Below are 26,448 nucleotides of genomic sequence, written 5' to 3'. Positions count from 1 at the left end.
ACCCACCCTATTCTCCTGATTTAGCTCCCAGTGACTTTTACTTGTTCCCAAATCTAAAAAAAAATCTTGCTGGCAAGCGTTTTACCTCAAATGAAGATGCAATTACAGTTGTACTTGGAAAATTTAAACACAATGTAAGCACGGCTTAAAGAGAATATTGTTTGGGAGTTTCGGATTTTTTTAATTTAATATGGTGAACCGTTTTCAAGTTATTCCAATATATGTTGCGGAAGTGCATTAATTTTGAACATAATGGTATATCTCGAAAATTCGAGCTGATAGAAAAAACCCAAGTGCAGATTTGGATTCAGCGTCCCAAATAACCTTAACAATAATATTCAATTCTTAATCAACAGAACCATAAAAAACTAACTTATTACATACAAACACACATTAGAAATTTTTATTTTTGTATGGAAATGCGATTTATATCAATTCAGTAAATTGTGAACAAAATCAAAACTTGTGCACCGATTGTAATGAATAAAAGCTTATTTTATTCTAAATATATTTAACTAACTGTTTTTAGACAAAATAGTGTTTTTTGTTTCTTTTTTATTTTTTAGGAGTTTTTAAAGAACAAAAATTTTTTTAATTTAATGTTTTTCAAAACTTCAACGATATATCTAAAACTACTAGGAAAATTTAAAAACAATGCAAGTAAGGCTTAAAGAGAATACTGTTTGGGAGTTTCGGATTTTGTTTTTAATATGGTAAACCGTTTTCAAGTTATTCCAAAATACGTAGCGAAAGTGCCTTAATTTTGAACACTCCAAAAAAAGTGAACTCTCTATTTTACTAAAGTCAATTTAACTTTGTTTTAGTTCATGGAATTATTATGTTTGGAGAAAGCTTCCTTTACTCTTATTATTTTTTGCGTCCTTTAGTTAAACTAACTAAAAAAACGGGAAAAAATTATGCACAAATTAAGCATACAGATTTACTAAATTCGTATTTTTCACAAAACCATTTTTTTCACCATCATGAATTTCGTATGTCACTAAAGACATTTTTGCAATTTTGAACTCCGATTTTTTCCTTCAAACTACAAAATTTTACAAGTGAAAAAAATTAGTTATGTCTAATATGATACCAGCGTTTGTAATACTGTTTAATTAAAATTTTCTAAAAATATTCAAATTTTTTTAAAATTAACCAAAAGTTTTCTTCCTGGTGGGTTCACTGTTTTTTCAGAGAACATAACGCTATATATGGAAAAGTCGAGCTTCAATACGTCGATTTCATCTGCCGTCAGCGGCGAGGGGCTCTTGATGTTATTGAGAGTGTAGCAGATAAATAATCGTTTTTTAATGACTTGAAGAATTTAAATGAAACAATTTAAAATTCTTTGTATTTTACTCACCAAAGTTCACAGCGCTCCAACAAATATTCAAGTATACAGAAAACAAAGTAAACTGTTTTATAGAAAGAATGAACTAACGCGTGCGAAAAATGAACTAAATCATTGTGAGATTTCCTCTCACAGAAGAAAAACTCAAAGTCATTATACCCTAACCACTATGTGGTTTAGGACATAATGAACAAACTGTAACAAAAAATCATTGGTGCCAAATCATGACCATTTTAACCATAGTTCATTCTTACTATTTTTGGGAATCGCACGAAAGTTTTCTTTTGCTTTAGTTCATATTGAACTTATGTGTACGGTCAGTGAACTTTATACGTTTCAGAGAACGGCTGTGATCTACCGCAACCGACCAGTGTATTTAGTAAACACCAATATTTGCAATCTTAAAACACCAATTGAAAAAAAGGATTTCAACCACTAATATACAACGCAACCGACGACTATCGGTGTTTGTTAGTATGAGTGTAAATATGCTACCACACTCATTTTTTGTTTACCGAGCGTTGTTAGGTTAGGTGGCAGCCCGATGTATCAGGCTCACTTAGACTATTCAGTCCATTGTGATACCACACATTGGTGAACTTTTCTCTTATCACTGAGTGCTGCCCGATTCCATGTTAAGCTCAATGACAAGGGACCTCCTTTTTATAGCCGAGTCCGAACGGCGTTCCACCTTGCAGTGAAACCACTTAGAGAAGCTTTGAAACCCTCAGAAACGTCACCAGCATTACTGAGCGTTGTTATGATGTCGATTCGTTTAACACTACAGTGTGCACACGAACATTGTTATATACTAGTGGTGTTTTTATTTGTATCAATGTAAAAGATCGCATAGTAATTGGTGTCTTACTCACTGGGTAAGATTGCAATACGAAAAAAAGCCACCGGTTGCAGTTCTTTGCTACGTTTAATTCATAAAATGTTCGAGACATACGAATAGCGAAGAGATTACCTAATCACTGTAGTATTTTTCAGGCTGAAATATTAGCAATAAGAGAGCTTGCGAATTGGCTGAGCAGTAATGTTCCAACAAATGCTGGCATTAATATATACTCAGAGCAGTAAACCTTCAAAAAAATCTTTGGATTCTGTGTTCCTTAACTCGAAAATGGCCATCGACTGCCGCAAATCTCTCAACGAGATGGCTGAGCAGTACATTATTCAGCTAATATGGGTGCCTGACCACATGAACATACCGGGGAACTGCACTGAAAAAAAGCATGCGCGGTTCCAAAGATTTTGTCTTTAGTTTAACAATTTCGGTATTGATTCCGAGCCAAAAAAGTGGAGAATACAAGTAAGAATACTTTTAAGACACAATTCTCTTTTAAATTTGGGTTTTGTGTACTTGCTTCTAGGAAGCAAATTTTGATTTTTCGTTTTTTCCGATTTGTTTCTTCATATGCTATCAAAGTCCTTTAAAAACGAGTTAACGAAAACTTAATTTTCCAAATTCAGGCTCGGCTTCCAGAAGAAATTATGCTATGTTTCAAGTAAAAAACATCTTTAAAATAAAGTGTTGAAAAACATATCCTATTTTTAAACGATTTTTTGCTTTGTAGTGAAGATGCAAAAAGACAACAAATTTAAAGACAATTTCATTAATTGTAAAGAATTTTTCTGAATTATTAAAGTTAAGTTGACCTTACCCCATAACATTTTTCTTTCATGTTATGATACCCATTTTTAAGTAAAATCACTTAATTATAAGGACAATACGACTTCATTGAAAAGTTTATCGACTTTTGGATAAGGATATTTGGATATTAGAGAAATGCGTCTTCTATGCTAAGCAAAATTTGCATTCGTATTTTAAGGACATGAAATCTTTGGACTCACGACAATATTTTTTCAGTGTGCGAAGCGGATTAGTTAGCAAGGCTAGGGACTACCTTACATATTCCAGGGGAACTAGAATCTGTTGACATGCCTTTGGCTATCTGAAAGCACATACTGCGTGAGAGGGCTGTTATGATGGCGAATATCCGATGGGAGAATTGCAAGGGTTGCACTGACACCAAGCAAATATGGCCCTATCTAAACTTAAAAAGCGCGGTATAAACAGAAAAAAGTTAAGTGTTTTGGAAACTTCCATCTCTGTTATGAACACATGTTAAATTTTGTTTCGATCTGGTTCCTTCTGACTCCTTCATATAGAAACAGGTGTTCAAAAAAGATGCATACGCATTTTTTTACAATGAAGAAATTAGAAATGCGTGCTGTCATTAAATATTTATATAAAAAAGGTTTATCGGGACAAAGAATTCATAATGATATGGTGAATGTGTTAGGTGAAAGTGCTCCTTCATATGCAACAGTAAAAAATTGTGTTGCTGAATCTAAACGTGGTCGTACAAGCATTGAAGATGAACCACGTAGTGGACGTCCAAAAACAGCAACTGATTTAGCTCCCAGTGAATTTTACTTGTTCCCAAATCTAAAAAAATTCCTTGCTGGCAAGCGCTATACCTCAAATGAAGATGCAATTACAGTTGTAAACCACTATTTTGAAGACCTTGAGGAAAACAATTTTAATCAAGGGATAGAATTGCTAGAAAAGCGTTGGACTACGTATATTGAAAAAATAAAAATATTTTTGAAAAACCAACTATTCTCTGTCATTGATAGGTTAAGAAGTTTCTGAACCACCCTCGTATGTTAGTGTTTTCAAGACGTCACATATCACTCCTGATACTGCTACAACGGGCTGCTGCCTGATAGACGAGTTTGCAAAAACTATTAGCGCGAAGTATAATTACTACTGCATGAGCTGCGTGTGTGAGTGTCCTGCATTTTGTGTTAGGTGAAAGTGAATTTTAGGAGCATACAGCTTTAGTGTACTGGCGGACCTTGAAACAGTCATCTTAAGCAGTCTGCTAATGTTTTTGAAACAATCTGGTTGGTTCAGCAAAAGCAAATAATCGAGTAGGTTCAGCGGTTAAAACTAGAAGTGCCCATATGTAATATATACTTTTAGTTAATGTGGTATTACAGTGGAGTGAATAGTCTGAGCCCGAAAACCTAACCTAACGATCACATGGTGTTTATAAAAGCGGGTAATACATAAATATATTTCAGGTGTAAAACGACCTACAAACGGCCTTGGTAAGGATGAGAAAGATCAAGAGAATCAATCAAGCGCTTTTTGTGAGTGCTCTGTGTTAGATGGGACTACCTCATTCGTCATTCAACCGTCGAACGGATGTGTTTTTAATAGCGGATTATCTCGTCGTAATAAGTATTTACTACGAATTTCAAGTATAGTGGGAAATTAAGCCACCATGTAGCGAAATTCAGTCATCCACTGGGTTGCTAACTTCAGGGCCCAGTGGACGGGTATCGACTGAAGTTATAAATTTGGGTAATGACCAAGGGTTAGACTCAATTAGTCGACCTGTAACCGGGTCGATAGATTGCGATAATTTGACAAGTCGACCCTTACCGAAGGTAACGACATCAAAAGGCGGTAATCCCTCAAAAAAGAGATTTAAGGAACGCAGAAATGCCTTGTTTATCCTAAAGAAATTAGGATAAACAATTTCTAAGCAAAGCAATTCCTTAAAATAGGCGCAAATAACTCTTAAAGCTGGAAAGCCACATGAACTGTCATCTTCCAAAAGGGATCAAAGATCGTTTGCCTCAGTGGCAAAAAACAGTCTTGTGATTGTTAACAGGGGAGCAGTGGACGCTATTGTTCCAAAGCACATGTGGGGGGATATTGAGAATTCTTTGTCTCGCGTCTGGAAAAGTTTCCCGGCCGAGATCTTCGACGCGAAGAGGCTGGTTGGTATCAAGGACGATTTAAGCTAGTCGCATTAGGGGACCAGAGGTCTATAGAATGTTTTAAAGCTGCGTTGATACTAATTGGTGAAGTTTGGGAAGGAGCTGCTCTAGTTAGTCGAGAAGAAAGACATACCGGCTAGACCTAGAGCACATGTATGGATACCTGCAAACCCTGAATCTATTTTAAATAGGCTGACACAATGCAATCCAGATATTCCAACAGCTGATTGGAAGGTTAGCCGTTTGGATGAAGGAGATGGACCAAGATGGCATGCAGTGCTTATATTGAACACAGTATTTTCCACATCTAGCAAAAATCCAGGGCCGTGTATGTTATGGCTTTCATTATATCCACATGAAGGTATATAAAAATGATCAGCTAAAGGATTCGGAAATGGACGAACCTCTGCCTGAATAAAAAATATGCAGATCTTCTTGCGAAGTCGAGGAATATACCAAAGATGCTCACATGGGTAGACACCGTATGCGAGAGGAGGTTTCTACTGCCTCAAAACTCACCAAAGTCGAACTTATGGTTATTGCGAGAGTCACCGAGATTTCTGAAGAGGATATTCTTGATGACTCGATTGAAACGGCTGATGTGACGGTTGTTGAAAATCTCGATGGTCCTACGGATCTTCCACCTTAAAAGCTCTCTTGATGAAAGGGGACATAGATATAGTTCTTATTCAAGAACCACACCTAACGATCACATGGTGTTTATAAAAGCGGGTAATACATAAATATATTTCAGGTGTAAAACGACCTACAAACGGCCTTGGTAAGGATGAGAAAGATCAAGAGAATCAATCAAGCGCTTTTTGTGAGTGCTCTGTGTTAGATGGGACTACCTCATTCGTCATTCAACCGTCGAACGGATGTGTTTTTAATAGCGGATTATCTCGTCGTAATAAGTATTTACTACGAATTTCAAGTATAGTGGGAAATTAAGCCACCATGTAGCGAAATTCAGTCATCCACTGGGTTGCTAACTTCAGGGCCCAGTGGACGGGTATCGACTGAAGTTATAAATTTGGGTAATGACCAAGGGTTAGACTCAATTAGTCGACCTGTAACCGTCGATAGATTGCGATAATTTGACAAGTCGACCCTTACCGAAGGTAACGACATCAAAAGGCGGTAATCCCTCAAAAAAGAGATTTAAGGAACGCAGAAATGCCTTGTTTATCCTAAAGAAATTAGGATAAACAATTTCTAAGCAAAGCAATTCCTTAAAATAGGCGCAAATAACTCTTAAAGCTGGAAAGCCACATGAACTGTCATCTTCCAAAAGGGATCAAAGATCGTTTGCCTCAGTGGCAAAAAACAGTCTTGTGATTGTTAACAGGGGAGCAGTGGACGCTATTGTTCCAAAGCACATGTGGGGGGATATTGAGAATTCTTTGTCTCGCGTCTGGAAAAGTTTCCCGGCCGAGATCTTCGACGCGAAGAGGCTGGTTGGTATCAAGGACGATTTAAGCTAGTCGCATTAGGGGACCAGAGGTCTATAGAATGTTTTAAAGCTGCGTTGATACTAATTGGTGAAGTTTGGGAAGGAGCTGCTCTAGTTAGTCGAGAAGAAAGACATACCGGCTAGACCTAGAGCACATGTATATACCTGCAAACCCTGAATCTATTTTAAATAGGCTGACACAATGCAATCCAGATATTCCAACAGCTGATTGGAAGGTTAGCCGTTTGGATGAAGGAGATGGACCAAGATGGCATGCAGTGCTTATATTGAACACAGTATTTTCCACATCTAGCAAAAATCCAGGGCCGTGTATGTTATGGCTTTCATTATATCCACATGAAGGTATATAAAAATGATCAGCTAAAGGATTCGGAAATGGACGAACCTCTGCCTGAATAAAAAATATGCAGATCTTCTTGCGAAGTCGAGGAATATACCAAAGATGCTCACATGGGTAGACACCGTATGCGAGAGGAGGTTTCTACTGCCTCAAAACTCACCAAAGTCGAACTTATGGTTATTGCGAGAGTCACCGAGATTTCTGAAGAGGATATTCTTGATGACTCGATTGAAACGGCTGATATGACGGTTGTTGAAAATCTCGATGGTCCTACGGATCTTCCACCTTAAAAGCTCTCTTGATGAAAGGGGACATAGATATAGTTCTTATTCAAGAACCACATGTTTATAGAAACTAAATATGTGAATTAAGTACTCCGGGGTTGAAACTATTGTAGTATACTTGTAATGATGTAAATCGAGCCAAAATTGTCCCCTGGTTGTCGGCGATATATACAGGTTGTATCACCTTGGCATATATTCCAGGAAAGTGGAGGGAAACAAAAGTCGTTTTCATACCTAAAGCGGGAAAAGCCTCTCACTCGAATGCGAAGGATTTCCGACCAATCAGCTTATCCTCATTCCTACTTAAGACTCTGGAGAGGATGATAGATATTTATCTTAGAACTAGCATCGATTCAAGTTTGCTCTCGAAACGACAACATGCATACTCGAAGGGCAGGTCTACTGAGACCGTATTACATGAAGTAGTCAGCTTTATTGAAAGCTCACTATCTGTCAAAGAATACACAATCTTTGACAGAATACACAAGAATGACACAATGCAATCCAGATATTCCAACAGCTGATTGGAAGGTTAGCCGTTTGGATGAAGGAGATGGACCAAGATGACATGCAGTGCTTATATTGAACACAGTATTTTCCACATCTAGCAAAAATCCAGGGCCGTGTATGTTATGGCTTTCATTATATCCACATGAAGGTATATAAAAACGATCAGCTAAAGGATTCGGAAATGGACGAACCTCTGCCTGAATAAAAAATATGCAGATCTTCTTGCGAAGTCGAGGAATATACCAAAGATGCTCACATGGGTAGACACCGTATGCGAGAGGAGGTTTCTACTGCCTCAAAACTCACCAAAGTCGAACTTATGGTTATTGCGAGAGTCACCGAGATTTCTGAAGAGGATATTCTTGATGACTCGATTGAAACGGCTGATGTGACGGTTGTTGAAAATCTCGATGGTCCTACGGATCTTCCACCTTAAAAGCTCTCTTGATGAAAGGGGACATAGATATAGTTCTTATTCAAGAACCACATGTTTATAGAAACAAAATATGTGAATTAAGTACTCCGGGGTTCAAACTATTGTAGTATACTTGTAATGATGTAAATCGAGCCAAAATTATCCCCTGGTTGTCGGCGATATATACAGGTTGTATCACCTTGGCATATATTCCAGGAAAGTGGACGGAAACAAAAGTCGTTTTCATACCTAAAGCGGGAAAAGCCTCTCACTCGAATGCGAAGGATTTCCGACCAATCAGCTTATCCTCATTCCTACTTAAGACTCTGGAGAGGATGATAGATATTTATCTTAGAACTAGCGTCGATTCAAGTTTGCTCTGAAACGACAACATGCATACTCGAAGGGCAGGTCTACTGAGACCGCATTACATGAACTAGTCAGCTTTATTGAAAGCTCACTATCTGTCAAAGAATACACAATCGTGGCGTTTCTAGACATCGAAGGGGCGTTCAATAACGTCCATCCGAGCTCGATATTAAATGGACTGACAACTCTGAATGTTGATCCTGGTATACTTAGGCTATTAGACGAACTTCTAAGGAAGAGACGCATTTCAGCCACACTAGGACAAGCAAACATACAAAGGTATGTGAACAGAGGCACTCCTCAAGGAGGAGTTCTATCACCTCTTCTTTGGAATGTTGCTATAAACGACCTTCTGGTTTCCCTAGAAAAAGAAAGGATACAAGTGGTGGCATACGCAGATGATGTGGCGCTAGCAGTCAGGGGAAAATTCCCATCAACAGTTAGAGATATTATACAGAGAGCCCTCCGGATGACTGAGAAATGGGCGAAGGATAATGGTCTTGGGGTAAATCCTGCAAAGACAGAACTAGTCATGTACTGCAAAGATCGCAAAACTCCCACGGTTAGGCCCATTTCCTTAGGGGGTATTGAAATTCCCTTTGGTGAGTGTGCAAAATACCTTGGCGTTATTTTGGACAGGAAGCTGAACTTTAAGCTTAATATTGAATAAAGGGCGAGGAAAGCCACGGTAGCTTTGTACTCGTGCAAAAAGGCAATAGGAAAAAAGTGGGGACTAAAACCAAAAATTGTGCATTGGCTATTCACTGTAGTGGTTAGACCTATAATGCTATATGGTGTTGTAGTCTGGTGGCCGGCACTTCAGCAGCCGACAAGTTTAGACAGAGTTCAGCGTATGGCGTGCTTGTGTATCTCACGCGCATTCAGTAAGACAGGAACAAATTCCCTTAATGTCATGCTGCATCTATTGCCTTTAGACATTTTGGCCAAACAGTCAGCTGCTGTGCGGTTGCGCGAGTTATCTCTGTGGTCGGAAAAAAGTTACGGTCACAGTTCGATCCTCAAAATAATGCCAGATGTGCCTAACGTAGTGAATTACACTTTGGCGAGACCACTTTTCGACAAAAAGTGTGAAACTCTAGTTCCCAACAGAGAGGCGTGGTGCACACATATGGTGCACGATATATAGATTTCTACACTGATGGTTCCAAATTTGATGGACAAGGGGTTTCGGGGTATATTCTAAAGATCTGGTACATGGAATAGCGAAAAGATTACCTAATCACTGTAGTGTTTTTCAGGCTGAAATATTAGCAATAAGAGAGGCGGCGAATTGGCTGCGAAGTAATGTTCCGAAAAATGTTGGTATTTATATATACTCACACAGTCAACCTGCAATAAAATCCGTGGACTCTTAACTGGCCATCGACTGCAGCACAATATTCACCTAATATGGGTGCCTGGCCATAGGAACATACCGGGGAACTGCGAAGTGGATGAGTTAGCATGGCTAGGGGCTACCTTAGATATTCCAGGGGAACTAGAATCTGTTGGTATGCCCCTGGCTACCTGCAAGATCTTACTGCGTGAGAGGCTGTTATGATGGCAATTTTCGATGGGAGAATTGCAAGGGTTGTACGACACCAAGCAAATAATGCCCCATTTAAACTTAAACCGCACACTAGATATGCTAGTGTTCTCGAGACGCCAGATATCACTCCTGATATCTGCTATAACGGGTCGCTGCCTGATAGGGGATTTTGCAAAAACTATTGGTGCGAAGTATAATGACTATTGTATGAGCTGTCATGATGCGGAGAAAAAGGAATCAATAAAACACCTCTTGTGTGAGTGTCCTGCATTTTGTGTAAGGCGTAAGCAAATTTTTGCGGCATATAGCTTTAGATTACTGGCGGACCTGGAAAACGTTAACTTAAGCAGTCTGCTAATGTTTTTGGAACAATCTAGTTGGTTCACAAAAGAAACTAATTGAGAAGGTTCAGCGGTTAATACTAGAAGTGTCCATATGTAATAGGAACTTTTAGTTAATGTGGTATCATAATAGACTGAATAGTCTAAGTGAGCCTGAAGCTTAATCGTGCTGCCACTTTAACCTAACCTAACCTAACCTAGATGGGACTTATCGCTTTAGATATTTTTCTGGCTGATTCAACAGAAAAGTATAATTGGATGGGATCAATGCACAGTGGTCGATCCCATTGGCCAAAAATAAAACAATCAATGTTAAAAATTTGTCAAAAAGTGTGGCATCACTGTTTGTTATGCAAACAAGGTTTTACAATTTTTATTTATGTTTGTTTTATTCTATCTGTACTCTTTAAGAACGACTTCAAAAGAGAGAGCAAGTAAGCAGTTGGTTTTTGAAGTGGGAAAAAGTATAAAATTAAGTGCAACTTTAAACAAATAAAACAAAGGAAAACAACTTCTATCGAAATACATCGAAATTAATATTGAATTAGATGGTACTAGCTATATTTTAAAATAATAACAATGTGTAAAACTTGTTTACAAATTGTTATAAAATTAATATTTTTCAGTCTCATTGTTACGTCTTCGTTCGTTCATATATGTATGTAAATTTTAAATAGAGTTTTAGTTGTGTTTCCCCTTGAAGTCTTCAATGGGATGTTCTTTTGTTTATTAGGTAATATTTTAAGATTCTAAATTGATAATATCAGCAGCTTTCTTTTGTCCTAATATCGAAGTGTTTTTTTTTTTTTGTATCCAAATATTTGTTATTTTGTTTTGTTAATTTATGTTCATGTTGCACTCTTATTGTTATGCGTGTAAAGAAATGTGTTCGTTTTGTTTAATATCCTTATTATAAATTGTTTCTGCAATAGTTTGTTTAACCGTTTACTTTTAATTTCGGCAAAACGAAGTTACAATGCAAGGACAAATAAATTTTATTAAAATCTGTATTGAGTTGCTTGAATAATTTTGAAGGTTTTCATTTAAGGGATGTTGGCACTAAAAAAGTTTTTTTACAACCTCAAAACTGCTACAAAATATGTAATGTTATTTTATTTTTGTTTTATTTCAGAGTATCTCTCGTTCTATTAAAACATCCCTTAGCCATTTCAATATTATCGCATTACATATTATTTCATATAAAATTAGTCAATATTTTTATTTTTTAAACTAATCTTGTTCGTTCTTAACATATCAATTAAAAACATACTAGTAAATTAAGGATACTACCTCAAGAAGACTGATTCAAATGATATGCTCTCCGAAGTTAAATTTAAAGTTTCTACGTATTGAGACTAGAAGATTCGAATTTATTTGAATTTATAAGAAACACTTTTGTTTGAGTTTTACGGGTTTTGTGTGCCTAAAATACCACAAGATTTACAATTTTATGGAAATCGGATAAAAATTACAGTTTCTAGAAGACCTACGAGTAAAATCGGGAGATCGGTATAGGTTAGGTTAGGTTAGGTTAGGTTAAAGTGGCAGCCCGATTAAGATTCAGGCTCACTTAGACTATTCAGTCCATTGTGATACCACATTAACTAAAAGTACCTATTACATATGGGCACTTCTAGTTTTAACCGCTGAACCTTCTTGATTATTGTTCTTTGTTGAACCAACCAGATTCTTCCAAAAACATTAGCAGACTGCTTAAGTTAACGTTTTCCAGATCCGCCAGTAATCCGAAGCTATATGCTCCTAAAAGTTGCTTGCGCTTTACACAAAATGCAGGACACTCACACAAGAGGTGTTTAATTGATTCTTTTTGCTCCGCATCATGACAGCTCATACAATAGTCATTATACTTCGCGCCAATAGTTTTTGCAAAATCTCCTATCAGGCAGCGACCCGTTATAGCAGATATCAGGAGTGATATCTGACGTCTCGAGAACATTAGCATATCTAGTGTGCGGTTTAAGTTGAAATGGGGCCATATTTGCTTGGTGTCGTTACAACCCTTGCAATTTTCCCATCGAACATTTGCCATCATAACAGCCTTCTCACGCAGCATGAGCTTGCAGGTAGCTAGGGGCATACCAACAAATTCTAGTTCCCCTGGAATATGTAAGGTAGTCCCTAGCCTGGCCAACTCATCCGCTTCGCAGTTCCCCGGTATGTTCCTATGGCCAGGCACCCATATTAGGTGAATATTGTACTGCTCAGCCATCTCATTGAGAGATTTGCGGCAATCGATGGCCGTTTTCGAGTTGAGGAACACAGAGTCCAAGGATTTTATTGCAGGTTGACTGTCTGAGTATATATTAATGCCCACATTTTTTGGAACATTACTTCTCAGCCAATTCGCCACCTCTCTTATTGCTAATATTTCAGCCTGAAAAACACTACAGTGATTAGGTAATCTTTTCGCTATTTGAAGTTCCAGATCATTAGAATATACTCCGAACCCCACTTGTCCATCCAATTTGGAGCCATCAGTGTAGAAATCTATATATTCTTTATTCCCCGGGGTCTGTGTGCACCACGCCTCACTGTTGGGGATTAGAGTCTCAAACTTTTTGTCGAAAAGTGGACTCGCCAAAGTGTAATCCACTACGTTAGGTACATCTGGCATTATTTTGAGGACAGAACTGTGACCGTAACCTTTTTCCGACCACAGCGATAGTTCGCGCAACCGCACAGCCGTTGTTGCAGCTGACTGTTTGGCCAAAATGTCTAAAGGCAATAGATGCAGCATGACATTAAGGGAATTTGTTCCTGTCTTGCTGAATGCGCCTGAAATACACAAACACGCCATACGCTGAACTTTATCTAAACAAGTCGGTTTCTGAAGTGCCGGACTACAACACCATATAGCATTATAGGTCTAACTACTGCAGTGTATAGCCAATGCACAATTTTTGGTTTTAGTCCCCACTTTTTCCCTATTGCCTTTTTGCACGAGTACAAAGCTACAGTTGCCTTCCTCGCCCTTTCTTCAATATTAAGCTTAAAGTTCAGCTTCCTGTCCAAAATAACGCCAAGGTATTTTGCACAATCACCAAAGGGAATTTCAATACCCCCTAAGGAAATAGGCCTAACCGTGGGAGTTTTGCGATCTTTGCAGTACATGACTAATTCTGTCTTTGCAGGATTTACCCCAAGACCATTGTCTTTCGCCCATTGTTCAGTCATCCGGAGGGCCCTCTGAATAATATCTCTGATTGTGGATGGGAATTTTCCACTGACTGCCAGAGCTACATCATCTGCGTATGCCACCACTTTTATCCTTTCTTTTTCTAGAGTAACCAGAAGGCTATTTATAGCAACATTCCAAAGAAGAGGTGATAGAACTCCTCCTTGGGGAGTGCCTCTGTTCACATACTTTTGTATGTTTGCTTGTCCTAGTGTGGCTGAAATACGTCTCTTCATTAGCAGTTCGTCTAACAGCCTGAGTATACATGGATCAACATTCAGAGTTGTCAGTCCATTTAATATCGAGCTCGGATGGACATTATTGAACGCCCCTTCGATGTCTAGAAACGCCACGATTGTGTATTCTTTGACAGATAGTGAGCTTTCAATAAAGCTAACTAGTTCATGTAGTGCGGTCTCAGTAGACCTGCCCTTCGAGTATGCATGCTGTCGTTTCGAGAACAAACTTGAATCGATGCTAGTTCTAAGATAAATATCTATCATCCTCTCCAGAGTATTAAGTAGGAATGAGGATAAGCTGATTGGTCGGAAATCCTTCGCCCTCGAGTGAGAGGCTTTTCCTGCTTTAGGTATGAAAACGACTTTTGTTTCCCTCCACTTTCCTGGGATATATGATTAGTTGATACATCCTTTATATATCACCGACAACCAGGGGATAATTTTGTCAGTTACAGCTTGTAACTCCGCCGGAGTAATTCCATCAGGTCCAGGGGAATGGTCCAAAGCTATTTAACGCCCATCTTATTCTAGTTTCCGATACAATTTCCTCGACAGGAAACGACCGCTGAGCAACTGTGGCACCGCCAGTACATGGTTCAACCGTCCGATTTCCAGGAAAATGTGTGTCCAATAGTACCTCCAGCGTCTCCTCACTGGACGTTGTCCAATTGCCCTCCGATGTTTTAATGAAACCTGGAGCGGAGTTGGTGGATGCTAGAACCTTCCGTAGTCTGGAAGCCTCGGACGTATTCTCAATACTGCTGCAGTAAGCATTCCAAGAGTTATGCTGAGCCTTTCTCAGTTCTCGCTTGTATCCTCTCAGATTCTTCTTGTAAGCGTCCCAGTCCTCAGGGGCTCTGGTGGACTTTGCCTTGTTAAAGAGCTTCCTGCAGGATTTCCTCATATTACTTAATTCCGTAGACCACCATGGTGGTCTATGTTTCCCCCTTGGCTTTCCTCTAGGGCATGCAGCTTTCAGTGAGATGTTGAAGGCCTTAGTAATCCGCTCCACTGCGTGTTCGATATCTTGCACATTTCTCATATTTGTCTCTGTTATTTCCGGTATCATCATATTGAACGATTCCCTATACCTATTCCAGTCAGCTTTCCTAACATTTGGCGGAAATATGGTCTTGGTGGTATGAACATCAAATTTGAAACTGATGTAGCGATGATCTGAGAAGCTGTGTTCACTTAAAACATGCCACTCAGATATCATTTCATTCAGTTCTTGCGAGGCCAAGGTGATGTCCAAAACCTCTTGCCTGTTTTTAGTGACAAAGGTTGGGGCATCTCCCTTGTTGCAAACTACCAGATTAGTACGCAAAATAAACTTTATTAGCGACTCTCCCCTTGCATTAGTGTCACTACTTCCCCATATACTATGATGTGCATTCGCATCGCATCCCATAATGAGTTTCGTCTTTGTTTTCAGTGACTCCTCCACTAAGGTCCTAACGGCATATGGAGGCATCTCCCTGTCATGTCCCATGTAGACCGAAGATACCCAATATTTGCATTTGGCTATTTCTAAACTTGCAACGACAGTGTCTGTATTGCACATTGAAGGAAGCAGAAACAAGTTGAGCTCGTTTTTAGCAATTATACAGGCTCGATTTACATCATTACCAGTATACTGCAATAGTTTGAACCCCGGAGTACTTAATTCACATATTTTGTTTTTATAAACATATGGTTCTTGAATAAGAACTATATCTATGTCCCCTTTCATCAGTAGAACTTTTAAGGCAGCACATGCAGCCTTACAATGATGAAGATTTATCTGGAGGATCCGTAGGACCATCGAGATTTTCAACAACCGTCACATCAGCCGCTTCAATCGAGTCATCAAGAATGTCCTCTTCAGAGATATCGGTGACTCTCGCAATAACCATAGGTTCAACTTTGGTGAGTTCTGAGGCAGTAGAAGCCTCCTCACGCATACGGTATCTATCCATGTCTTCAAATGTCTTGGTATCCTCCTCGACTTCGCAAGAGGATCCGCTTACTTCTGATTCAGACAGAGGCTTGTCCATTTCTGAATCCTTTAGCTGATCGTTTTTATACACCTTCATTTGGATATAATGAAAGCCATAACATACACGGCCCTGAGACTTTGCTAGATGTGGCAAAGACTGAGTGTTCAATATAAACACTGCATGCCGTCGTGGCCCATCCACTTCATCCAAACGGCCAACCTTCCAATCAGCTGTTGGAAGATCTGGATTGCATTGTTTCAGTCTGTTTAAAATAGATTCAGGGTCAGGAGGGTTTGCAGGTATCCACGCATGTGCTCTTGGTCTAGCCGGTATGTCTTTCTTCTCGACTAACTCTAGAGCAGCTCCTTCCCAAACTTCACCAATTAGTATCAGAGCAGCTTTAAAACATTCTATAGACCTCTGGTCCTCAAATGCGACTAGCTTAAATCGTCCTTGATACCAACCAGCCTCTTGGTGTCGAGGATCTGGGCCGGGAAACTTTTCCAGCACCTGTGAGTAGACGCCAGACAAAGCATTCTCAATTTCCCCCCATTTTTGCTTTGGAACCATACCTTCCAATGCTCCTTTATTTATGATAGCCATCACAAGGCTGTCTTTAGCAACTGAGGCAAACGATCGTTGATCCCTTTTGGAGGATGGCAGCTCATCCGGTGATCGTTCCCTTTTTCCAGCCTCAAGAATTCCTTGAGCCCATTTTAAGGAATCGCTTTGTTTAGCCGACAACGTGCTTGGGTCGACTGATCCTAATTTCTTTAGGATAAACAAAGCATTTCTGCGTTCTTTGAATCTCTTTCGTGAGGGATTACCTCCTTTTGATGCCGTTACCTTGGAAAAGGTCCGACTTGTCAAATTGTCGCCACCTGTCGACCCGTCTACAGGTCGACTAATTGGGCCTAACTCTTGGTCATTGCCCAAATTTATAACTCCAGTCGATACCCGTCCACTGGGCCCTGAAGTTAGCAACCCAGTGGATGTCTTTGAATTTCTCTGCATCGGTATATATGTGGGCTATACCAACACATGAACCGATAGCCATCATGTTTGGCACACCTATTTGTGGTTCTAAAATACCTCTAGATTTCAAGTTTAAGGCACATCGGATAAAAAATACGATTTCTAGAAGCCGAAGAAGTAGAATCGGGATATCGGACCGATAGGCACCATTTGCGGAACACCTATTTGTGGTCCTAAAATACCTCTAGATTTGCAATTTCAGGAAATCGGATAGAAAATATGATCTCTACAACTCCAAGAAGTAAAATCGATTTCAATTTTCAGCCACATCGGATAGAAAAAACAGTTTCTAGAAGCCTAAGAAGTAAAATCGGGAGATCGGTCTATATTAAAATTGGAAATACTTACATGTTTTGGGTGTATCTATATCGTCGAAGTAATCACAATTTCCTTTTTTAAACGATGATATTGGCGACTCGTCACATGTTGCATCCGCCAATGGCTGAAAATATAAGAAAATAAACCAATTTAACACCCATGTTCTTATTTTCGAAACAATATAAAACTCCTGTCTGTCGAATAAAATAGGTGAAATAGAATAGTTTTGTATGTTTTCTACAAATCTATGTACTTAAAGGTATCCAGCTACTTATCGCCACAATCTTTTCTGATGACTTTGTTGTAACATATTTTGTTGCCTGCAGAAGTTGCCCTCATGCATTTATGGGAAAATGGGAAAATTTTCACAGTTTCACAGCTGCTGAAAAGAGAATGTTTGAGGGAAGCGGGTGTGAAGTCGTCATAAAGGCATTTGCCTAGGTTAGGTTAAGGTTAGGTTAAAGTGGCAGCCCGATTAAGATTCAGGCTCACTTAGACTATTCAGTCCATTGTGATACCACATTAACTAAAAGTACCTATTACATATGGGCACTTCTAGTTTTAACCGCTGAACCTTCTCGATTATTTTCTTCTGTTGAACCAACCAGATTGTTCCACAAACATTAGCAGACTGCTTAAGTAAACGTTTTCCAGGTCCGCCAGTAATCTGAAGCTATATGCCCCTAAAATTTGCTTACGCCTTACACAAAATGCAGGACACTCCCACAAGAGGTGTTTTATTGATTCCTTTTTCTCCGCATCATGACAGCTCATACAATAGTCATTATACTTCGCACCAATAGTTTTTGCAAAATCCCCTATCAGGCAGCGACCCGTTATAGCAGATATCAGGAGTGATATCTGGCGTCTCGAGAACACTAGCATATCTAGTGTGCGGTTTAAGTTTGGGGCCATATTTGCATGGTGTCGTTACAACCCTTACAATACTCCCATCGAAAATTTGCCATCATGACAGCCTTCTCACGCAGTAAGAGCTTGCATGTAGCCAGAGGCATACCAACAGATTCTAATTCCCCTGGAATATGTAAGGTACTTCCTAGCCTTCCTAGCTCATCTGCTTCGCAGTTCCCCGGTATGTTCCTATGGCCAGGCACCCATATTAGGTGAATATTGTGCTGCTCAGCCATCTCATTGAGAAATTTGCGACAGTCGATGGCCGTTTTCGAGTTGAGGAACACAGAGTCCAAGGATTTTATTGCAGGTTGACTATCTGAGTATATAGTAATGCCAATATTGCTTGGAGCATTACTTCTCAGCCAATTCACCACTTCTCTTATTGCTAATATTTCAGCCTGAAAAACACTACAGTGATTAGGTAATCTTTTCGCTATTTGAAGTTCGAGATCTTTAGAATATACTCCGAAACCCACTTGGCCATCCAATTTGGAGCCATCAGTGTAGAAATCTATATATCTTTTATTCCCCGGGGTCCGTGTACACCACGCCTCACTATTGGGAATTAGAGTCCCAAACTTTTTGTCAAAAAGTGGTCTCGCCAAAGTGTAATCCACGTTAGGCACATCTGGCATTATTTTGAGGACCGAACTGTGACCGTAACTTTTTTCCGACCACAGCGATAGCTCGCGCAACCGCACAGCCGTTGTTGCAGCTGACTGTTTGGCCAAAATGTCTAAAGGCAATAGATGCAGTATGACATTAAGGGAGTTTGTTTCTGTCTTGCTGAATGCACCTGAGATACACAAGCACGCCATACGCTGAACTTTGTCTAAACTTGTTGGCTGGTGAAGTGCCGGCCACCAGACTACAACACCATATAGCATTATAGGTCTAACCACTGCCGTGTATAGCCAATGCACAATTTTTGGTTTTAGTCCCCACTTTTCCACTATTGCCTTTTTGCACGAGTATAAAGCTACCGTTGCTTTCCTCGCCCTTTCTTCAATATTAAGCTCAAAGTTCAGCTTCCTGTCCAAAATAACGCCAAGGTATTTTGCACACTCACTAAAGGGAATTTCCATACCCCCTAAGGAAATGGGCGTAACCGTGGGAGTTTTGCGATCTTTGCAGTACATGACTAGTTCTGTCTTTGCAGGATTTACTCCAAGACCATTATCTTTCGCCAATTTCTCAGTCATCCGGAGGGCTCTCTATATAATATCTCCAACTGTTGATGGAAATTTTCCCCTGACTGCTGGCGCCACATTATCTGCGTATGCCACCACTTGTATCCTTTCTTTTTCTAGGGAAACCAGAAGGTCGTTTATAGCAACATTCCAAAGAAGAGGTGATAGAACTCCTCCTTGAGGAGTGCCTCTGTTCACATACCTTTGTATGTTTGCTTGACCTAGTGTGGCTGAAATGCGTCTCTTCCTTAGAAGTTCGTCTAACAGCCTAAGTATACCTGGATCAACATTCAAAGTTGTCAGTCCATTTAATATCGAGCTCGGATGGACGTTATTGAACGCTCCTTCGATGTCTGGAAACGCCACGATTGTGTATTCTTTGACCGATAGTAAGCTTTCAATAAAGCTGACTAGTTCATGTAATGCGATCTCAGTAGAGCTGCCCTTCAAGTATGCATGTTGTCGTTTCAAGAGCAAACTTGAATCGACGCTAGTTCTAAGATTGGTCGGAATCTGATTGGTCGGAAATCCTTCGGATTCGAGTGAGAGGCTTTTCCCGCTTTAGGTATGAAAACGACTTTTGATTCCCTCCGTTTTCCTGGAATATATGCTAAGTTGATACATCCTATATATATCGCCGACAACCAGGGGATAATTCTGTCAGCCACCGCTTGTAACTCTGCCGGAGTAATTCCATCAGGTCCGGGGGATTTGAATGATCCAAAGCTATTTATTCTAGATTCCGATACAATTTCCTCGATAGGAAACGACCGCTGAGCCACTGTGCACCGCCAATACATGGTTCAAACGTCTGATTTCCGGGAAAATGTGTGTCCAATAGTACCTCCAGCGTCTCCTCACTGGACGTTGTCCAATTGCCCACCAATGTTTTAATGAAACCTGGAGCGGAGCTCATGGATGCTAGCACCTTCCGTAGTCTGGAAGCCTCGGACGTATTCTCAATGCTGCTGCAGTAATCATTCCAAGAGTTATGCTGAGCCTTTCTCAGTTCTCGCTTGTATCATCTCAGATTCTTCTTGTAAGCGTCCCAATCCACAGGAGCTCTGGTGGACTTTGCTTTGTTAAAGAGCTTCCTGCACGATTTCCTCATATTACCTAACTCCGTAGACCACCATGGTGGTCGATTTTCCCCCTTGGCTTCCCTCTAGGGCATGCAGCTTTCAGTGAAATGTTGAAGGCCTTAGTAATCCTCTCCACTGCGTGTTAGATAACCTGCACAGTGCTCATATTTGTCTCTGGTATTTCCGGTAACATCATATTGAACGATTCCCTACCTATTCCAGTCAGCTTTCCTAACATTTGACGGAAATATGGTCTTGGTGGTATGAACATCAAATTTGAAACTGATGTAGCGATGATCTGAGAAGCTATGTTCACTTAAAACCTGCCAATCAGATATCATTTCATTCAATTCTTGCGAGGCCAAGGTGACGTCCAAAACCTGTTGCCTGTTTTTAGTAACAAAGGTTGGGGCATCTCCCTTATTGCAAACTACCAAATTAGTACACAAAATAAACTCTAGGAGTGACTCTCCTCTTGTATTAATGTCACCACTTCCCCATATACTATGATGTGCATTTGCATCGCATCCCATAATGAGTTTTGTCTTTGTTTTCAATGCCTCCTCAACTAAGGTGTTAACGGCACATGGAGGCATCTCCCTATCATGTCCCAAGTAGACCGAAGATACCCAATATTTGCATTTGGCTTTTTCTAAACTGGCAACGACAGTGTCTGTATTGCACATTGAAGGAAGCAGAAACAAGTTGAGCTCGTTTTTAGCAATTAAACAGGCTCGATTTACATCATTACCAGTATACTGCAATAGTTTGAACCCCGGAGTAATTAATTCACATATTTGGTTTCTATAAACATATGGTTCTTGAATAAGAACTATATCTTTGTCCCCTTTCATCAGGAGAACTTTTAAGGCAGCACATGCAGCCTTACAATGGTGAAGATTTATCTGGAGGATCCGTAGGACCATCGAGATTTTCAACAACCGTCACATCAGCCGTTTCAATCGAGTCATCAAGAATATCCTCTTAAAAGATCTCGGTGACTCTCGCAATAACCATAGGTTCAAGTTTGGTGAGTTTTGAGGCTGTAGAAACTTCCTCTTGCGTACGGTGACTATCCAAGTCTACATCTTTGGTGTCTCCCTCGACTTCGCAAGAGGATCCGCTTATTTCTGATTCAGACAGAGGCTTGTCGATTTCCGAATCCTTTAGCTGATCGTTTTTATATACCTTCATACCAAAATAGATTCAGGGTCAGGAGGGTTTGCAGGTATCTAGGTCTAGCCGGTATGTCTTTCTTCTCGACTAACTCTAGAGCAGCTCCTTCCCAAACTTCACCAATTATTATCAGAGCAGCTTTAAAACATTCTATAGACCTCTGGTCCTCAAATGCGACTAGCTTAAATCGTCCTTGATACCAACCAGCCTCTTGGTGTCGAGGATCTGGGCCGGGAAACTTTTCCAGCACCTGTGAGTAGACGACAGACAAAGCATTCTCAATTTCCCCCCATTTCCTCCTTTTGATGCCGTTACCTTGGAAAAGGTTCGACTTGTCAAAGTGTCGCCACCTGTCGACCCGTCTACAGGTCGACTAATTGGGCCTAACTCTTGGTCATTACCCAAATTTATAACTCCAGTCGATATCCGTCCACTGGGCCCTGAAGTTTGCAACCCAGTGGATGACTTTGAATTTCTCTGCATGGTGGCCTAATATCCCACCACACTTGAAATTCGTAGTAGGTACTTATTACGATGATTTTATCCGCTACTAAAAAAATCGTCCGTTCCGTTCGACGGTTGAATGTTAGGTATTTGCCTAACTTTATTTCTAATATGAGTTTTACTTTCGACGAAATTTCAATTATATTAACACGTATAGAAGCGTGCCTAAACACAAGGCTTTTGTGTAAAAGCTGACGTGTTTCCTCTAAGTTTGCGAAATGTTGAAAATCCTCTAAGAATTCAATATTTGATTAAATTTACGGGAACGAAAATATAGTAAAAAATAGTAAAAATGAAGTATTGCGATTTAAGTGAATATTTTTAAAACATGGAAGCAGGTAAGTTATATATTTAATATCGCAATTATTTTGAAAACTGGCAGATATTTTGCAGGAGACTTTGAAAGCCTTATTGCGATGGAAAGGAGATTGGCTTTCCTTTATATGCATTGCGCGGAAAGCAAATATGGATGGAAGCTCCAACAAAATTGTTGCTGGAATAGCTAGAGGATCATTCTCCCAATGCACTATTGGTACATATGTGGTCAAAATAATAACAGCCTGTTTCTGTATGTCGAACGAGCTCAATCGATCGATATTGACAGCTGAATTTATAACCAAAAATCAGCTGTTTCTATACATTTCAGTCGATCGATAGAGCTCGTTCGACATACAGAAACAGGCTGTAAGTACACGTTGGTATTTTTTCTTCTTTGTACTAACTCGAACATATTTTTTATTTTAATTACGTCATGTAACTGGTTAGGTTAGGTTATGTGGCAGCCCGATGTATCAGGCTCACTTAGACTATTCAGTCCATTGTGATACCACAGTGGTGAACTTCTCTCTTATCACTGAGTGCTGCCCGATTCCATGTTAAGCTCAATGACAAGGGACCTCCTTTTTATAGCCGAGTCCGAACGGCGTTCCACATTCCAGTGAAACCACTTAGAGAAGCTTTGAAACCCTCAGAAATGTCACCAGCATTACTGAGGTGGGATAATCCACCGCTGAAAAACTTTTTGGTGTTCGGTCGTAGCAGGAATCGAACCCACGACCTTGTGTATGCAAGGCGGGCATGCTAACCATTGCACCACGGTGGCTCTACGTCATGTAACTAAAGTTCAATATTGGCAGCACTGATTCAATAAAAAACGCAAAAATTTCATTATTTTTGTTCCCTGTGTTCTCTTTGTGATGAAGTGCTTTATTTGGTTGGCCAAAAAAATAAGTACATTGTGCGTTTTTATATGAAAATGTTTAAATTTTGCAAAAAGTTTGTAATTGTCTTTTTAGTGGCGATGAAATGAATGCAAATTTAATAAAAATTAGTTACTAGATGAACCGAAAAATCATTGTAGTGGAAAAGACTGGTTTTAGCTCTAAGAATTGAGGGAAAATCTCTTTGAACGACCGTCAAATCTTTTAAGAGATCGTTACTTTGTGTATAAAATGCCATAAAGAAACAGAGTTCTGCGAAAACACGTGGAAAACCAAGCAAGACACTTCGAAAAAGAGATAATCTTTTTGTCACTCTCCCAAAAAAAGACCCTTTCAAATCATCCAGACAAATTTCTGCTGAAATAGGCAATGTGATATCTGCACGATCTATTTGCCAGTGATTAGTGCATGCCAAATTACCCGGCCGAACAGCCAGAAAAGTTCCTACGTTACGGAAAAAAATTTGTAAGATGAGACTATGCTTATACCACCAGAAAACATTATAGGTGGTCAGGAACGGTAGGTGAGAGAAAATTGCGCAATATCTTGTGCAGCGATGAAACTAAGAAAATATATTCCGAAATGGTAGTAGTCGTAATGTTCGTTCGTGTTCCCAAGGAAAATAATTTCATATGCGCTTCCTAACCTAACCTAAGCATGGGAGCGGGAACATAGTGCACTGAAAAAAAAGCATGCCGGTTCCAAAGATTTTGTCTTTACTTTAAAAAAAATTGGTATTGATTCCGAGCCAAAGAAGCGGAGAATACAAGTAAGGATACTTTTAAGACAAAATTCTGTATTAAATTTGGATTTTGTGTACTTGCTTCTAAGAAGCAAATTTTAATTTTTCGCTTTCTCAGCTTTTTTTCTTCATATGCTATCAAAGTCCTTTAAAAAACAGTTAACGACAACTTTATTTTCCAAATTAAGACTCGACGTCCAGTAGAAATTATGTTTCAAGTAAAAAACTCCTTTAAAATAAAGTTTTGAAAAACATGTCCTATATTTGAACGATTTTTTGCTTTGTAGTTAAGATGCAAAAAGACAACCAATTTAAAGAGAATTTCATTAAATTTAACGAATTTTTCTGAATTATTAAAGTCAAGTTGACCTTAGCCCAAACGTGTTTTCTTTCATGTTATGATACCAATGTTTACGTCATGTTATGATACCCATTTTTAAGAAGAAAACATAAGAACACAGAACTGGGAATGAAGCTTTTAAAAATAAACAACAACTTAAACAGATAACATGGTATGAAAACTCAGATGAAACCAGTCGGAAGCTTGTAAGCAGTTTGCCAAAGCGAGTACAAAATGTTATCAAAATAAAGTTGGATACACTGGTTATTGATGATGTAACACAATTATGTTCAATTTAACAAACAAAATTAAGTACGAGTATACCTGAATATTTCATGATTTAGAAAATCTACTTATAGTTTTGTCCATTCATTTTTGACTCTTAATTTGCCTTGATTGGATTAGCTTTTCATTTCACTTGTCTTTTCCAGAAAATTATTTACCCTTAAGTTAAATATATATCATTAATATGTATTATATTGCTTTTCAATAAATAGATTGTTACGTTTTTATATTGAGGCGTATTTAATTACCCGATGATTAAAACCCAGTTCTACAACCTTCCAGATTAATCTACTACCTGGTAGATGTCGTACGGGTGACATCTCACATATTTATAGACTTATGTTCATTGTCTCGCTATCTAGAACTTTCTATGGGGCGTTATTGTACAGGTGATATGGCACACATACTTTTAGGCTTATTCTCATCTTGGCTAGTGCATTCTACCATCTAGTAGATGTCGTGCAGGCATAAGGGATTATGGTCATATTACCGATAATTATAACAGTAAAACAAAAGGTGTTACTTTTACAATGAACGATTGGAAAACTAAGAACACAAAAGATGAAAGTACTAGAAAATAAAGAAATGACTCTAACAAGTTATGACGTAATGTTATCGTTACAATTTGAAATTTAAATAAACGGAAACTAATTTAAATAAACTTAAATCTAGAAATATCAAATTCGTAACACTGCCTCCCGCTTAAGCCTGTTCGTCCCGAATAGGCACAGAACCCGTTCCGTAAGGAGCCAAACGTTCCAGGTGAACAACTTTCATCTTTGACCTTGGGCTGTCGTCCTTTTGAATGCGGTATACAACATCATTGATCTTCTTGATGACTTTATATGGGCCTTCCCACTGCGTTTGTAGTTTAGGACATAAACCTTTCTTTCGTTGCGGGTTGAATAGCAGAACCAGTTGTCCTTCTTTAAAGCCCTCAGTGTTCGCTGCACGATTATATCTCGCCTTCATCCTGTTGCTGACCATTTTTATTTTGTTTCGCACTGATTCATGAACTTTACCAAATGTGTTTGGTATGTCGTTACTGGATTCTTCCATGGCGAGCTCATTGGGTGTAGCGCCGAATATCAAATCTCCGGGCAACTTCAATTCCGTTCCGAATAGGACCTTGGCCGGTGTTCGTGACGTAGAATCATGTATGGCTGATCTATACGACAGCAAAAACTTTGGTATATGATCGTCCCAGTCTCGTTGGCCGTTATCCACCACCTTTCGCAGATGTTCTTCCAGAGTGCGATTAAACCTTTCTACCATGCCATCAGACTGCGGATGCAATGGCGTAGTCCTTGTTTTTCTTGATACCAAGGGAGTCACACATCTCTTGGAATATGGCCGATTCAAAATTTCTTCCTTGGTCTGAGTGTATCTCGGACGGCACACCGTAGCGACATATCCAGTTCTTGTCGACTACGTCTACAATCGTCTTCGCCTCTTGGTTTGGAATGGCATAAACTTCTGGTCACTTGCTGAAGTAATCCATGACAACAAGGCCCGTATCAATCAGAAATTGTAATGTTTTTTGGTTTTTAGGGAGTATTCTATGTAAGGCAGGCTGGATCGGCGACTTCCATAAAATTTACTTCACCATCTGGATGTTCCATATAGATTTCTCCCACCGAGTCTTCAGCAGGAGCGGCCACATCTGGTTCGGTTTCTATGTGATACAGGCGAGGTTGTTTGTTATTAACGTACTTTTCCGAAGCACTTCGTTTTACAGCTCCTTTGGGGTTGTTTATATAGTTTATATGTCTCGATTGGATGGACCTGTCTAC

General features: G+C 39.4%; 1 protein-coding gene across 1 annotated transcript in view; it reads right to left on the bottom strand.

Annotated features, from left to right (window-relative positions):
- Positions 1 to 26,448, bottom strand: part of DIP2 (disco-interacting protein 2) — a 635,079-nt gene that overhangs the window by 384,769 nt on the left and 223,862 nt on the right. Inside the window, 1 exon segment of the mRNA XM_075305884.1 lies at positions 17,232 to 17,325. Coding sequence (XP_075161999.1) covers positions 17,232 to 17,325 — 94 coding nt within the window.

The sequence above is a fragment of the Haematobia irritans genome, chromosome 4 (assembly GCF_050003625.1).
Source record: "Haematobia irritans isolate KBUSLIRL chromosome 4, ASM5000362v1, whole genome shotgun sequence".
NCBI lineage: Eukaryota > Metazoa > Arthropoda > Insecta > Diptera > Muscidae > Haematobia > Haematobia irritans.
Note: the sequence above shows the minus strand (reverse complement) of the source record. Positions and strands in the feature narration are given on the sequence as shown.